Source organism: Manis javanica, chromosome 3 (genome assembly GCF_040802235.1).
Source record: "Manis javanica isolate MJ-LG chromosome 3, MJ_LKY, whole genome shotgun sequence".
NCBI classification, from domain to species: domain Eukaryota; kingdom Metazoa; phylum Chordata; class Mammalia; order Pholidota; family Manidae; genus Manis; species Manis javanica.
Window position 1 is genome coordinate 25,558,574 of NC_133158.1, and position 16,937 is coordinate 25,575,510.

A 16,937-nucleotide genomic window follows, 5' to 3' on the forward strand; every position below is an offset into this window, starting at 1 on the left:
GGCATAAGGAAACGTTTGGGTGAAGGACATGTACACTGCCTAGATTGTGATAGTTCCGTGGATGTGTGTGTGTGCATGTGTGTGTGTGTGTGCGTGTGTGTGTGTACAAACTGTATATATATTATACTTATTATATATCCACTGATATGTTTTATATACATACAGTATACATACATACACTGATCAAATGGTACAGTTTCGATACATGCAATATCTGGCAACTACACCACAATAAAGCTGTTTTTTAAAATGAAAATAAACCAAAAAAAGATGTTTATTTTTAATAAAATAGAAAGTATGGAATTTGCTTCAAAGAAGCCGGAGGAGAAGAGCAGAGATTAGTGGGCAGCAATACAGATGAAACAAGATTAGCCATGAGTTGATAATTATTGAAGCTGGGTACTTAAGACATGGAGGTTTAACACGCTATTCTCTCAACTGTGGCATGTTTGAAATTTTCTACAATAAAAAAAAATTTTAAGTTGAAGAACAGAAAATCATAAACTAGGATAACTAAAAGAAGAAAAATGACTATGCCTTCCAGTGCCCCAAAATGCTAGGAGTCTAAAGACTTCCTTGGAAGTTTAAGTGCAGGAGAATGCAGAGCTTAAAATGACAGTTTTTATTCTCTACCCTGTAAATCTTCGAAGCATACATATTCCTTGAAAGCTAAGTCATCCTTGCCCTGGTTGGTTAAATCTGAGCTCTCTTGCACATCCAACTTCTGGTCAAGCCTCCAAGCTGTCAGGTCACACAAGCTCCCATGGATACGGTTCCAGCAGCGCGAAGTCAGAGATACAAACAAGTGGTCTTTCTACCCATATGAAGTATTTCATGCATGCAGAGGCAGGCATCCTTGCTAAATCACCAGGTACTACAGCGATCAGCAGCTCAGACACACATAAAGGGGTAGCACTTTTATCTTCTTTTTCTTCAAGCCTCAGTTCAAGTGTGTCCTCAGAGGAGTCTCTTTTCAATCACCTTAACCAATGTCAAAGGAAGGAACTCCTTGTCTGCACTGGCTTAGAGCATGCTCACTGATCAGGTCACTAGATCCTCACAATCACCTGGGAAGCAGGAAGTATCATTATCCTGATTTTAAGGATGAAGAATAATGAAACTGAGAGACAAAATAAACAGAGTGCCCCAAGTCACACAGCTGGCAAGTGACAAGGCCAGGAGTTGAAGTCCGTCCTATCTCTGTGCCTGTTCAGCTCAACTATCTTCTAGGCTTAGCTGCAACTCTGACCAAGGTGTGTGTATGAAAAAAGGTCAAAATCTCAACTCGCTTTTTTTTTAACCCAATGTCAAACATGACAAAGGATTTTAAGAGTGAGTAGATGAAATCATTACTTCAAATAAAGCTTTTTCAATTATGTGTAATTGTATGTATCCCCTTGCACAAGGACCAGTGAAGAAGGGCTGCCAGTTAGCTTTAGACGCTGCATGAGAAGAGGAAAAAGAAGGTGACACACAAAGAAAGGTCAAAGGAAGAAAACTAGAGATCAGATTGGAAAGAATAGCACATCAAACACACAAACCAAATTAACACCCCCAGCAGTATTTTCTCTGTAAAACCAGCATGCCCTGTGTGGTGATCACTCTGTGAGTAAAGTGAATGAAAACAGTCATTTCCTCCATGCTACTGGTTTCACCCATTCCAGCTAGGAAAGGAAGGGAATTTTCAAAACTGTATTAAACTTGCTCACATTGCGGTGGTTCTCCATTTTCCAATTTAAAAAATGTCACCTTCAGAGCTGAGGTGTGCAATAAAGATTCTTGCTTCTGCAGTAATGTGTAAAACTGGGTATTTAAAACAGATTTTAGTTGCAGCAACTGGTAATAGCAGCTAATATTTACTGAGCACACAGTATAGTCAGCTATTGTTTTCAATGTTTTTAATTTTCAAAATGATGCTCAGATGTTGGCTCTATTATTTGTAGGGCAACCATATAGTTTATTGTCCAAATAAAGATACTCTGGGGAATGAAAAGAGGAACTATTAAGAATTATGGCAGACACAGGCATAAACCAGGACTCTTTGGACACCCAATCATTAGCCCCACTAAGTGGAGAATTGAGGAACAGAAAGGTTAAATGGCCCATCTAGGTCACACAGCTAGTAATCGGAAGAACCAGGGTTCAAGCCCAGGCCATTTGGCTCCAGGCTCACACTCAGCCACTCTGCCATGTGCCCTTTGTTAGCTGATATAACACCAGATTTTTTTAACTAAACCACTCCCCTGTTCCAGTTTGAAATACACAAACCTCTCTGTATTTCCCAAGTTCACTGCAAGAACATAGCTAAAACCCAAGAGAACTATGAGTCAAGAGTTCACATTTTTAAAAAATAAAGATATTCATTAGCTTTTGGAGAGGGCTGAAATATACCCCTTGCTGGACGAGCATCTCCTAATGTATTTCTCTCAGCATGCGGTATCTGCTTATTTCACTTGGGAATAATTGCATTTAAAGTAGCGACACCTACCACTTAAAGAGACCTGCATACCTAGACTGACGGCACAGATGCTTCTAGTGGTTTCACTGGCTCAGACCCCACTGGGTTTTCAGGTCTCACCTCACACCGTGGGAACCACTGCTCCACTTCATTGTCCTGCTTTGTAAAGTCTCATCTTCCTTTGTGTATTGCTAGAACGATTTTCAAAAATCTCTAAGGAAAAATCATGTCCCAGAAATAAACTAAGTAGGGAGTTCAATATTTTCCTTTCATTTCAAAATAAACTATAGGTGCCATAAAACATCAAAGAGCCACAATGTCAGGCAGGTAGAAAGTGCTGTGTGTATACACAAGAGTTCCCGTAGGTGTGCTCTTTAAGGCAATGTACTGGTATGCTCGATTTTATCCCTTTGCTTGAGTCCCTGAGTGATACCCCCCATCCTTTACACTCAGAGTTCTAAGTGAAAAGAAATAGTTCTAAGTGAAAAAGAAATGGCACATCTAGGTGCCGAAAACCAGTCAACCTAAACACAGAAACAGTAACTATTAAGAGAAAAGAAGCAGTATACTGAATTTCTGCAACAAAGAACTAACTCTCTCATCATCTGCTAATAGCTGTATACTGCTAACTGGGATCTGTCGTCTAATAATGCAGATGGTTCTTTAATTTCAGAAAGCTTAATATGCTAATATACAACACACAAGAACATTCTTGATCTATCCAATCCTGGATGGATCGGCTCCAAAGTTTAAAGAAATCAGTTTGTTCCATCCTAAACAATGCATGGCAGACAGCAGCGTTCTAAAGAAAGGTTAACTTCTGGGTCCACCAAAAGCAAGCCATCGGTATCATGGGGTACAGACTACATTTGCTGAAAGGTTTGCTCCAGACTCAATCACTTCCACCTCTCAGGGCAATCGTGTAAAACTGTTCAGTCCCGCTTGCAAAGCCAGATATGGCTTTAAGCATTGCTTGAAGTGAGAAAAATACCATTGAGTCTTCCTAAGGTTTTTATTTATCACATTCTCTTACACTCACAATCTTCTGTATTTTCCAGTGACGACTCATTAGCAAGTTATGACAGAGTAAAAGCAATTAGCTTTTATCAAATGGTATTTTTAGTTAAATATTATTTTCAAAGAATTGAAGACCTCTATGATTTTATTTTGGACATTTTGTCAGTAGACAAGTGCAAAGTGCCCAACTCGGTAAGTTCTGCCACTTCATTAGAAGCAGTGAGTCCGTCCTTTAGAGAGTGTAAAGAAGAAACTATTCATGGAAAGAAGGCTTATTTATAATCGCATGCCACCAGATGACTTTCTCTCCTTTCCACATCACTAAAAAGGTCTATAATAAATGTTTTCCATGAAATTTCAGAGTGTGGTATCTTTTCATAGCTGGCTGGCTTATTCTATTTAAACTTTCATTACATATTAAACACAGGAGTTCTAATTAAGATTTATCAAGTGCTTACTACGTACCGCCACCATACTAAATGTTTTCTCTGTGGTATCTCGATGAAACCTCTCATTAACCCCACAAGGAGGTACTCCTTTTTCCTCACAGATGACGCTGCGAGCGTAAGGAACCTGCCCCAGGTGATGCAGCCAGTGGGTGGCTGGGCTCGGAAACCAGGTCCAACTCTAAAACCTCATGCTTTTAACCATCCTGCTGAACTGCCTCCTTACAATTAATTAACTACATATGCATGTATATGTAATTAGGTGCATTTGCTTAATTCCTTAACATCTGCAAGCTCCATGAGGGAAGGAGATGTGTCTGCTGGATTCCCAAAACCCAGCACACAGAGTCTGGCATTCATCAGACTGCCAATAAATTTTGCTGTATGGATAAAAATATATATACTTACACATACCACTTGTGTGGGTATGTATATTACCTGTATTATAAATGCATCCAAATATCCACATGAAAAAAAAAACCAGAATAACCTATAAAAAAAGATGATTTAACTATTCTATTTTTCTTTTCTCAGTAACAGAGTTGTACTTCAATATCCTTTGGGAAGGAACAAATGAGTCACACTATGGCACAGGACGTCATGAAAGGTAAAGCTATAGATGTGGAAAATGACACTCTGTTGCTTTACAATTCATTAGCAAGTCAAATGTTAAGGACAAAAACCAACTTGCCAAATCAGTAATTTTTTAAGAACAATTTAGTGGAAACAAGACATTAGCTGAAAAGGACAGGAAACTGATTTAACATCTCAAGATATAAAAAACCATAGGCTTAAGTCACTGCCTCTCCCTTGCTTTTGGAAGAAGCCACTGCATGACACAGCAATTCACATCTCTTAAATTATCTTTCAAATGCATAACACTCCCTGAAATTCCTGACTTAATGTATGCAGTTTGTGATAAAATACTACAAGGAAGTAAGTACCCTTTCGTGCTGTGTATTTCAAATAACATCTGGAGTCCAGTAAACACCGTACACAGTCTCGAGACCAGAAGACCTGTGATTTAATTCTGACTCTGCAAATCAAATTCAGTATCTGGGGCAAAATTAAAACCTTTCTCCTCCAAGAATTATCATAAGAAATGAGACTAAAACCACATGCCCCCTTTTGCACAATCAGAAATATTTTGAAATATGAGAAAGAAAGAGAAGGAGAGAGACAGCGAGAGAATGCACTTTGAAATCTTCAGAGGTGAGAAAACGTCTATAAATGTAAAGTATAAGAGTTTCCCTTGTCCAAAAAACACAAGGCAGTTTGGGGGTGAAGTCAGGGCTATCCCACAAGAATACAAGCTCTGAGGTATACCTCTTCTTTTGTAGCCCCAAACATACTTTGCAGTAATAATCTACAAAGCTAGAATGGAGAAGGGCTTCGGGGAACATCTTTCAGTTGACAGAGACCACACTTTTTCTTCCCAAACAACTTGTAATGATTCTACCTCTGATTTAGGAGTGCCGGAAAAACTGTTTATGAATATGGGCTGTTGTATGTGAAAAACTGTACAGATGAGAAATATTCTGTGTTTTAGGGCAGGAGTAATACATATATGTTAAATTAGCATTTGTTGACTACCAAGCGTATCAAAGGCTTTAGGGGAAAGTGCTAAGTATAAATTAGGGGCTGAGATACTGGGGGAATGTTAGGGGATTCATCTCAAAACCAAGCAAAATCTGTCCAGGGAAGCTCCAGAGCATGAAGAAGATGGGAAAAGATGCCCTCAGAGGTGGATGCCAAGCCTGGTAGAGAAGGTCTGCTCCGAAATACAGCACCTAAGCTTCTGACTATCAAGTCATACCTTAAACCATACCTGACAGGAGATAAAAATCTGTTCCACCTGGAATCTGGCAAGTACCCATCCTCTACCCAGAAAAGCTGCTGAGACCTGGCCTGTAAGCTGTGGACAGAAATAAATAAGGGAGCCAAGTGACCCAGCCTCTGCAAGCCTTCCCACCCTCCTTTCTCCATGGCCCTTTCCAGGTAAACCTTTAAGATGGGCAGAGAAGGAATAAACAAGCTTTGAAAGGAAGCAGAAAACTGGGTCTGATTTCCTAAGCATCAGCAGGGCAAAAACTTCCTATTACTACAGGAATAAGGAACCATTAGTAGTAATTTTAAAATGCAAACTCTCTGTAGTCAAGGACTATGTGATGTTTATGTCTGCTTCAGCACAGAGCGAGTACTGAATAAATGCTTAATTAAGTAAGTGAAAAAAAAAAGACCATCATCTGATCTAATAAACAACAAGAGCAAGTGTTGAAAGAATTTTCAAAAGGAAATGTTCCAACTGCAGGGTGCTTAGAAAACAGTAACCATCACTCACTCACTGAGTGCTCACTATGTGGCAGGCACAGCACTAGGTGCTCTAATTCCATTAATCTGCAACACAGCATGATGTCCTTATACTATATTGTTACTCCCATTTTAGAGAGGAGGAAACCAAATCAAAAGATGTCATCCCCTTTGCACAAGGCCTCTATGCCATCGAGTGGCAGAACTGGAATGGACCTAAGGTCTCAATCATTTTTAAATCAGTCCTCTTAACCATGTTACTAGCAGCTTCATCATCCATGACTGCCTGATTTCCAAGCCAGCACCAGACGGCAGGGCTATGGTCCAGATTTACTGTGTCCTAGGAATGGCTTGCTACATCCTTAGCAAAATTTGCAGATAAAGCATACCAGACCAGGGCAGGATGATTCACCTAAGGTGGCATGATGGTTTAATGCTCAATGGCAGATGGAAATTCAGGCCACTGACCTCTGCTTTCGTCATGTAACGACGGTTCTGTTATTCAGTGCAGCGGGTAGAACTTGACTGAGTGCAGCAAACTACCACATCAGCAAACTCTTTGCTCTTCTCTTTTAATGTTTCTGTTATAACCCCAACTCATTATGTCTGACCTTCTGCCATCCCAGTCTTAGAACATATGGCTCTCCCTTCCCAGGAGTGCTATATACACTGTGAAAAAGACAGCTCATAAAAGCCTTTTTACTGGGCAGACCAAACCAAGGAAGACAATTTACACGTCACAATCCAAAGGCCTGAGTTAGTTAGCTAACAGAAATTCTCCAAACAGCTCTGATGCCCCCATAAGGAGGGGAACACAGCAGCAAAACTGAAAGAAACAAGTGCACGCAGACTTGAGCACAAGTGCAAACCCACCCACCCACCTCCTGCACCCCCACCACTTTTGCTTTCACTCTGAGCATGGAAAGGGCACAACGCTTCAGAACTGAAGCACAAGCCAAGGGCAGCTGTGGCTCAGGGTACGACAGCTAGGCATTTACTTCAAGAAACTCAAAGTGATGGGAAAGAAAGGACAAAAACTTTCTCCACTTACCATGAATTCCTCAAAAGGCCATGCCCTGCCTGTCCTGTGTTTGGAGCCAGCACAGTGACCTGACCAACTGCTGCCATCCTTTCTAAGGACATCTCCTCAGAGAAGCCTTCACAGCTCCAACAGCACTGAACAGAGATCACTGAGGCTCCCACCTGAGCCATAAATAGTTTTAAGCTAAAGAATGAAGGTCCACAGCTTTTCGGGGCACCAAAGAAAGGATTTGTGCAAGGGTGGAAGCTGGGGGTTTTCACCTCCCACCTTTAAGATCCACTCATCAGAGACAGTCTTACATGCAGGTATCCTGCCCAATGTGCTCAGAAGAGTTAATAGTTGTAACATGAAGTTCTCAAGGTAATTTTATTGTAAAGTAGAAACAAACAGTACTTTTACGACCTTCCAAATAACAATTGGAATTAGCACTCACTCTATTCAAGCAAGAAGCATTATGTTTGGATAAAGTGTTTATAGGATCTAAATATCTGAGCTACATATACTCAAGCTTATTTCTATTTCTCAACAGTGTGTTGTAGGATGATCAACCTTGCTCCTGAGCCACAAAGAAAAGTGGCAACAGATAAACACTAGCTTTTCCTCCAGGAGGATTTCCATCTTCCACTAGAGAGAAGAAGATACAATTCTTTTCCTAAACATAGTCCCAAGAGACTGTATTTTGATCACTCTGCTGTCCCACTGGCACTTACTAAGTGCAATTTACAACCACATTAGTTTATTGTCAATTGTAAGTTGACTTCATTAACACTTTCACGCCTTTCTCATTTTGAACCAAAGGTTACTTCTCCATCAAACTGATTTATTCATGCCCCTAAAATGTCCTCATTAAAAATATGTGTACGCAAAAATTCTCAATCATGACATAAGTTGGTCATGCGGATAGCTGTAGAGCATGGAGAACACAGCCAATGATAAAATCATTCTATCTCAGCAGATATGAACTGTACTAGTTGGGGTGAGGATTTAAATAATGTGGGTAACTGTTGAACCATTGTATTGTATACTTCAAACCAATATAAGATTGTATATCAAAGATACTTCAACAAAAAAAGAAACAAAATAGTAATAATAAAAAATATGTGAATGAAGGCCTTATGTCAGGTAAAAATCCTCAATCAACTGCTCCTCCTACCACACACTAGGTACTCAGAGAATGCTTGCTGCACTGATTAGGCTGCTGTTGGGCTGGTCCATGGGTGTGGCAGTCTCAAGAAGGGTGATATGATATTTACTGGTTTTGGCTAGGCTGTGACAAGGACAGTCTCACGCCACACACAGAGAAAGACCGGGAGACAGGCCAAGCAGGAGTCTAACATTTTTTTTAATTTTTTAAATTAATTTAATTTCATATACAATCTTATGAAGCCACATTGTGGTTTCAACATTCACCCATATTATCAAGTCCCCTCCCCCCCATTTCAGTCACTGTCCATCAGCATAGTAAGATGCTATAGAGTCACTACTTGTCCTCATGCTATACTTACTGCCTTCCTCAAGACCTACCTATATTTTGAGTGCTAATCATAATACCCCTTAATCCCCTTCTCCCTTCCTCCCTACCCCCACCTCCCCAACCCCTTCCCTTTGGTAACCACTAGTCCCTTCTTGGAGTCTGTGAGTCTGCTGCTGTTTTGTTCCTTCAGTTTTGCTTTGTTGTTATACTCCACAAATGAGTGACATCATCTGGTACTTGTCTTTCTCCGCCTGGCTTATTTCCCTGATCATAATACCCTCTAGCTCCATCCATGTTGTTGCAAATGGTAGGATTTGTCTTCTTTCTATGGCTGAATGATATTCCATTGTGTATATGTACTACCACTTCTTTATCCATTCATCTACTGATGGACACTTAGGTTGCTTCCATGTCTTGGCTATTGTAAATAGTGCTGCAATAAACATAGGAGTCCATATGTCTCCCTGAATCGGAGAACTTGTTTTCTTTGGGTAAATTCCTAGGAATGGATTTCATGGGTCAAATGGTATTTCTATTTTTAGTTTTCTGAGGAACCTCCATATTGCTTTCCATAGCAGTTGAACTAGCTTACACTCCCACTAGCAGTGCAGGAGGGTTCCCCTTTCTCCACATCCTCACCAGCATTTGTTGTTCCTAGTCTTGTCAATGTTGGCTATCCTAACTGGTGTGAGGTGATATCTCATTGTGGTTTTAATTTACATTTCTCTGATAATTAGCAATGTGGAGCATCTTTTCATGTGTCTATTGGTCATCTGAATTTCTTCTTTGGAGATGCGTCTGTTCAGATCCTCTGCCCATTTTTTAATCAGGTTGTTTTTTGGGTGTTGAGGCATGTGAGCTCTTTATATATTTTGGGTGTTAATCCCTTACTGGATAAGTCATTTATGAATATATTCTCCCATACTGTAGGATGCCTTTTTGTTCTGCTAATAGGAGTCTAACATTTTTATTGCACAAAATTCATTGATTCATGCAGTGGAGTTAGTCCAGAGGAGGGTTATTGGGAAGAAGAACAATCAAGTGTGGAGAGGACGGACAAAAGTAATATAAGTCTAAGTCCCAAGTCCAGTCACCCAATGGCAAAGAAGTACTCGAGCAGAACTGACAAGTTTGTTACCTGCTAGCATGCTGTACATGTTCACCTCAGGTCAGAGGGTGGGCGTGTGCCACGTGTGATGGGCAAGGGCTCAGAGGAAGGTCCGTCAAAACAAGCAGAGTGCAAGCTGCAGACAAGGAGGGCTTATGGCCTCCCTGATCAATTCTACACAACAACAAAGCAGCCTTGCAAAACAGAACACATTTCCCAAAGTGTCTTGAGCTATACAATCTAATTGAACAACCAAATTCCACGTTGACATAAACAAAACCATCTCTGGCTAATAGAATTTGGCAAGCAGCAGGGATTCATTCAGAGGAGAAATACTTTTCGGAAAACTTTATTCCCTTTGGGCTTTAATGAGCCATGAAGTAGGACAGAGTTTTTCGTTGTTAGGATGACTGTGTGATATGCCAACAAGAGGTCAGGATAGGAGCAATATCAAGCACTCATTATGTATAAATATCACTTTCTTCCCCTCTTTCCAAAGGCCACTATTCTTCACTAACCCAGCTCAATAGAAGCATATAATATTTCAATTAACTAGCCAAAACACAATTTAAACAAAAAGAGCAAATAGCAATAGTACTTCTGAAGTACACAGTATTTTCACATACATTATCAAGTTTAATTTCATAGATTCTTGAGATTAATGTAATTAGTCCCAGTCTGTAGATAAGGAAATTTAAGATATATTCTAAGTTCAGATGCATTCCTTTACTTTTAAGTGGCTCAGCTATAATCCAAATTACTCTGACTTAATTCCAAGACTGGCATTCTTTCCTTTGAAAAAAGACTACCCAAATGAAACTGTGTACCTCTAAGTTAGAGTGGCAAAGATACTATAGATTACTCCCATCCCTTCACATCATCAGTGAGCAAGTCAGCATGGTACCTGGGTATTGAGAGGGAGCAGGCCCAGGCAGGTGTCATGTAAGATCTATACAGTCTTTGACAGGAAGAACTACATACTGCCACAGATTAACATGGTTCTCAGGGTTAGGTAACAAAAAAAGGAAAAAAACCATCAGGTCACCTTTTTAAAAAAAATTTGGTTAAAATAACAATAGTGGCAGCAATGGCCACACTCTGGATTGCATCTCTGTGGCAGAGGTGATGCATCTTAAGCAGCTCCAGAATATACAGGCACACACAGTCCCCATAACCTCCTAGCAGCTAAGACCAAACCAGCTCTCACTTTATACAGTCACATAAATATTTCAGCCTCTCTCAGAATTGTGTGTACAAGCACACAAGGTGTTTCTACCACCTGCTGTGGCCATAAACGACTGCCCAATAAAACAAACAATAATGATTAACTTTTGCTCTCTGGAAGGCACTGAATAAGAAAAAATATTTCCTGAATAGCCTTTGCATACAGAGCACTGACTTTTCTTCCCAAGCTCTCCAAAGAAGCTTTAAAATGATTTGGCATTACGAGTTTGTCTCAGAGCTAATGTGACACTATATACATAATACTCAAGAGGTCAGTTCCTGGTTTGAAATGTTTACTCATCACATGGATATTTTGGTCCAAAACTTGCCCTCAAAATGTCTGCTCCTAACTAGCCTTTGCTTTTGAAACACCTGGAATGTCAACAAGTCAAACTCTCTCAATTCTATGTATCTGGAATTGGCTTTGTTATAGGAACAACCACTATGATTATGTACCAAGTTCTTTGCTAGGCACTGAGATACACAGGCCTTTAGGGAAGGAAGACAAGTCAATTAAGACCTCAAAGAAAAATAGGAGCTTTAAACAGACCCAATGAAACCATCCATCTGTGAGGAACTGCAGGGATCACATCCCAGAGAGAAGGGAAGCCACAAGATGTGAACCTATCTTCCCTAGAGGTCTGTTGATTCAAATGGTGGAAGGTATAAGGCTGAGAAGCTGAAAAGAAATTTTAATAGATTGATGGCCTAGAGAAACAAAAAACTGGAGTTCAGGGCCCTCTAAGAAAGAAGAGTCATGGTAAAACGCCTGGACTTTCAGTGGGCACCCTGCACTATACCCTGGCTAGCCCTGGCTAGGACTGAAGCTCAGCCTTAAATCATCTCAATTCCTGATTGGAATAAACTAATCTGAAACAGAAGTTTCCAGAAGCAAAGGTAAATCCTCCCTAAACAAAAATCATACTGTCAAGATCTCAAATACTCTCTCTGATTTTTCATATACAACATCTGGTACTCAATCAAAAAAGTTAGTTATATGAGTAAACAAGATATGACCAAAAAAAAACAAGAAAAACAACAAAGGACAGATGCAGATGGACAGGAGAGCCAGATGCTAGAGTTAATCAGATGCAGACTTTAACATATGGTGACTAAAAAATCCAGTGACACACCATTATACGTTGACCAGAACAGCTTACATTGGTAACACCAAATGTTGACAAAAACAGTTCCTGTTCTTTTCCTTTAGTTAAAAGAAATTCAGCCTACTGCTGATAAATGTTAAATCTAAATGGTAAGTACACAGGTTATCTGTTATACTACTTTTTGTACTTTTCTGAATGTTTATAACATTTCATACTTAAATGTCTAAAGAAGAAAAAAAGGCATGGCTAGAGAGAGATCAGCAAAGGCTAAATTATTTTAGCTTTCATAAGTCATGTTGAGGAGTTTGTACTTTATGCTCTGGACAAGAAGCCACTGAAGGATTTTAAACAATGTAGCGAGAGCATTAGATTTGTTCTCTATAAATACTGTTCCAGGGGCAACAAAGCAGACAATGAAGGCACGGGGCCCAACTGGGGGGCTGATGCAGTAACCCAAATGAGAGACGATAATGACACTAGAAATAAAGGAAAGCTGTAGAGAAAGAATCTGCAGCCTGGAGTCAGTTTTCTGGGGAGTGGGGATTTAGTTTCAAAAGTCTTGAACTTTATCTCAGTCCAATCAGGAGGCAAATGAGGCCTCTGTGACAAAGAGAAACTTACAATGAGAACAATTTATAGAGCAAGGACAACTTCCAAGATAGAGCCCAGGACTGGTGAGAACAAGAAAAATATGAATTTTTCTGAAAATGCTTAGATGAAACACAAGCAGTTAGAAAACTGAAAACTAATAAGCACTTGACAACAGATGGTCAGATAGAGACGTTCACAGCTTGCCAGAATTCTGAAGCCTTGTGCACCTCCTTCCCAACATGCAGATGCTTTCATCTGAGGGGGTAAATTCTATTTCTGATTCTGAGAGCAAACGCCAAGTCACATCTTGTCAGTGGAAAACGGCATTTCCCAACGACAAACCCACCAAGCAATTTACAATCTATTCCCATTTTGGAGAGATGGCTTGTCTTTGACCTCTACTTCTACCGGCCCTGTCAGAACATACAAGGGAAATGAGGGGGAATGACAGTTTCTGAAGAACTCAGCTTTATCATCTACACCCAGGAGAGTAGATTTGTGTCTCCAAACTATTCATGAGCAGCCCACGTGTTCTTCCAGGAAGACAGATCAAGCATATCAAACTCATCCCCACATTCTGAAAAATGGCCCAAGGCACATAGTCTGACAAGTTCTTCAGTTACTCTGAGCTGCTGAACCCTTCACTGAGAGGAGATTGAAAAATTAATTTTTGTTATCATTACCCTTTGTGCCTTTTCAAAAGATTATGGTTTAAAATTAAGTTACCAGTTTAGCTAGTTTTGGTGAAAATACACATTCTTGGATCTGACTTAGGGATGTCTAGTTTGCTGGAGATAGGATTTTTAAATGGTATGCCCTCCCCCTAATCCGTTCAGAGAGCAAAAAATATTCAGAGACATTATTTTAAAGGAACTACTTCTCACCTCCATGACCATGAAGTGTCGTAATTTTTGAATATTCTGATGGGAGAACTTTTGGTTTTAGAAGCAGAGTAGTATACAGTAGCTGCAGTCTACATTCTTCTGATACCAGAATAAGCAAAACTTAGACAAACATGGTTGTTTCAATTTCCAAGGTAAATGATGCACTGAACTGACATACTGTAGAGTTCAGGAAATAAGCACTGAATGACTCAACTTCCTGACTCAACAATTCACCCAGAAAATACTCCTCATTTTTGCCACATCATGTTCCTGAATCAAAACTTCAACCAATCAAAATGCAGGCCATTAGCTGCATGATGAATACCATCTAGCAGATCTCACTAGCTATTAATAAAACATTAATGAATTTTTCATAGTTATTTATATATCTCACTCTGATCAGTATGACACTGAATATAATTTCAAAAGTTATAGGCAGATTCCCTTAAATAATTATAACCATCACAATAAAGCAGCATATAAATCCTCAAAGACATTTCTACACAGTATTTTAAGGTTAAATAAAAAACATGTGCTAAAATATCTTTGGAGAAATTCCAAGATTAATTTCAAGAGTAAATAAATATCTCTCAGAAGCATGAAAATTTTGCCATGGACTGTCCAGAGGATGGATCTAAACTTTTCACAATATATACTCTGAGAATGATACTCACTGGGTTAAGCGTTTTTTCAGCAGAATGGTGAATGGTCCACCAGTCTGAAGTCCATTCCCACGCATTCCCTACTATGTTGTATAAGCCATAACCATTGGGAGGAAAGGCATCAACCTAAAAATTAGAGAAAGGGAATTATACTGTCAAACTACTTACCTTGTTCGGAAAACCTTTTTGATGCAGAAATGCACTGAGAGCCATACTTTCAAAGTATGAAATATTAATTTTCATTGCAATAGTCAAAATATAATTTGGCCAGTGCAAAAACAAAGAAAAGAGATACGTCTCAGCTCTGAGCTCTCAAGGGGAGTTTAGAAGCCTAATGGAGTTTATATTACATGGTAGGAAAACTAATGAAATTATTCCTAGTAGAGAGACTAATACTAATCAGAAGTCAAATCTGTATCTTTGGGGTGGATGACAGTTAGACCTTCAAAAACATAACAGAAGCATCCTATTAGACCCAGTTGTAAGTCCTGTCATCAGAGCTGAGCTATGCTGGCCATACAATGTCTTTCAGCATCGAGACCCCAAACAATTTTGTCCTCTCCGCCAGCCTACTCCAACTCGTCATCTTATCTTTAAGCTTCAGCCATTATCAAAACACTGAGGAAACCTGCATTTATAAAGAAAATGTGAATTTCATTATCAAGCATATTTGTAATACAGACTCTGAAGTCTCCAGAGTCTGCAAGTATGAGGCCAACTGTACAGGTTCTCCTGCAAGCAATTGTATCACATTTTCAACAGTCAGGTCAGACAGTCTGCCACACAATAGTGTCACAGACACAGATGCAAAGCACAGAGCTTTTATGAGATGGAGGGAGAGGAGGAGGGGGACAAGAGAAAAAATTTTAACTGAACAATGGTAAGTACAGAACTGTTTTGCTATTTTAGTGACTTAAAAATTTTTCCCAATATTTTCTTAATGGAAATTCTAAAACATGAAGAACATTTTTCTTTTTTTTTAATAAGCAAAGGGTAGTTTAATAAAGCAAACAACACACTCAAGGAGGGAGTGCAGGCATGCTCCCGAGGTACACAGCATGGTGGGGTTCAGGCTGGGTGGTCATGTAGCTGGGGTTTAAGCATCAGTGGAACATTCACTGGGTTAGGGGGGGGTTTCTCAGAATAGGGAGGGGATTTCTGGGATTACAGGGTGACACCATCTCTTTTGTCCTTAGATGTTCTCTTCCTCTGAACTTGCAATGGTGCCAAGAGGTGCAGTTTTATTATGTAAAGTGAGTGTTTAATGTACCTTGAGGTGAAGTAAGGTTCAACTTCTCCTCCATGTTGGAACTAGTCAGTTTTGGTAGGTCTGGTGTCCATACCCTTCCTCCCCTTTTCCTAGAAAATTTTCATTTTTAAAATGAAAAAATTAGCAAGTTATCTTTGGGATTTTTTTTTCTCACATTAATGAAGTAGGACTAAAGGAATGAATAAATTAAAATTCATTTCTATTTGGCTTCAGAAGGTTTCAGGTTGACACATGAATATGGAAACATGTGATACTTGGGCAATTCAGAACACTTCAATCACAATTATGAAGCTACTCCAAAAAGAACTTAATCTGCATGAGCTGCAAAGCTGAAAAATTCTACCACTTACTTCCATACTCAGCATTCATTATGGAAACTGCAGTCCTTACCCATGGCTTCATTCAGTAATTCCATGCATGTCAACTGAAGGCAGAAGGGTTCAGTGACTTCAGAAGTCAAAGAGCTTAAAGATAAAGGAAAGAGGAATATGCCAAAAACAAAAAATCCCATTCTAAAAGGCAGAGTGGGATGAGTAGGGACAGAGACACCTCCTCACAAAGATAGAGGAGCTGTCTCCCTGGGACTGAGGTCAGAGTTCAAGGGTCAAAAAGAGAATAGAGGAGAAGGGGCCACAGGTATAACCTGTTCTTTCAAGAATTCAGAGAGGATCACGAAGCTGGAGTAACAGCAGGATGGAGTAGGAAGGGAGAGAAGAGAATGACCTGTTTCAGGGAGGGAAGGGAAGGAACCTGGGCACAAGAGCAATCACGAGATGAAGGAGACATTCTGGAGGAAGGAATCGTTCAGCAGGCTTACAGAACACAAAAGCGGAGGAGGTTCACCAGTCAGTGTACCTGAGGGGCCTTTCTACGTGCCAACACTCAGTGCTGCTGGGCAAGCAATTTTACCAATCTGGTGCTATTAAACAATAAGATGAGGTAGTATCTACTCAAAGGTCTGGGGTTTTTTCTCCCAAATAATTTGATGCTTTATTGAGGTAAAATCTAGAGGTCAGTGCCCCAAAATTACAACATGAGAGTGCACCACTAAGGACAAGTAACACTTTAACTGCTCATCGTTATGTTGACTGCACAAACCAAAGCTTCCTTTCAGAAACCTCGATAGAAAATAAATGTATATGAAAATAATTCAAACATGCTTATTTTCAGGTGAATGAACTGACGGACATTAAAACCAAAACACACTAATAACTGTGTAACAGCAGCCTTGCAAAATATAAATCCAATTCTTTAGGTTCACTGTAGTCAGAACAGTTTGCTCAACTTAAAATCAGATCAAAAATAATAAAACAGTACATGAGAGAGCTGTTGCATTGTAGTCCAT

General features: G+C 39.7%; 1 protein-coding gene across 6 annotated transcripts in view; it reads right to left on the reverse strand.

Moving 5' to 3' along the window:
* SUMF1 (sulfatase modifying factor 1) overlaps nt 1-16,937 on the reverse strand; it is an 83,314-nt gene that overhangs the window by 20,323 nt on the left and 46,054 nt on the right. For 5 of the 6 annotated variants that reach the window (XR_012128978.1, XM_037019373.2, XM_037019372.2 and 2 more), the window contains exon 7: nt 14,335-14,448. The exons of the other annotated variant lie outside the window; for it this stretch is intronic. Coding sequence is in view for 3 of the 5 variants with exons in the window: in XM_037019373.2 (XP_036875268.1) it covers nt 14,335-14,448 (114 nt within the window). In the remaining 2 variants the exon portion in view is untranslated. Of the gene's footprint in view, nt 1-14,334; nt 14,449-16,937 lie in introns of those variants that run through there. 6 annotated transcript variants of the gene reach the window in all.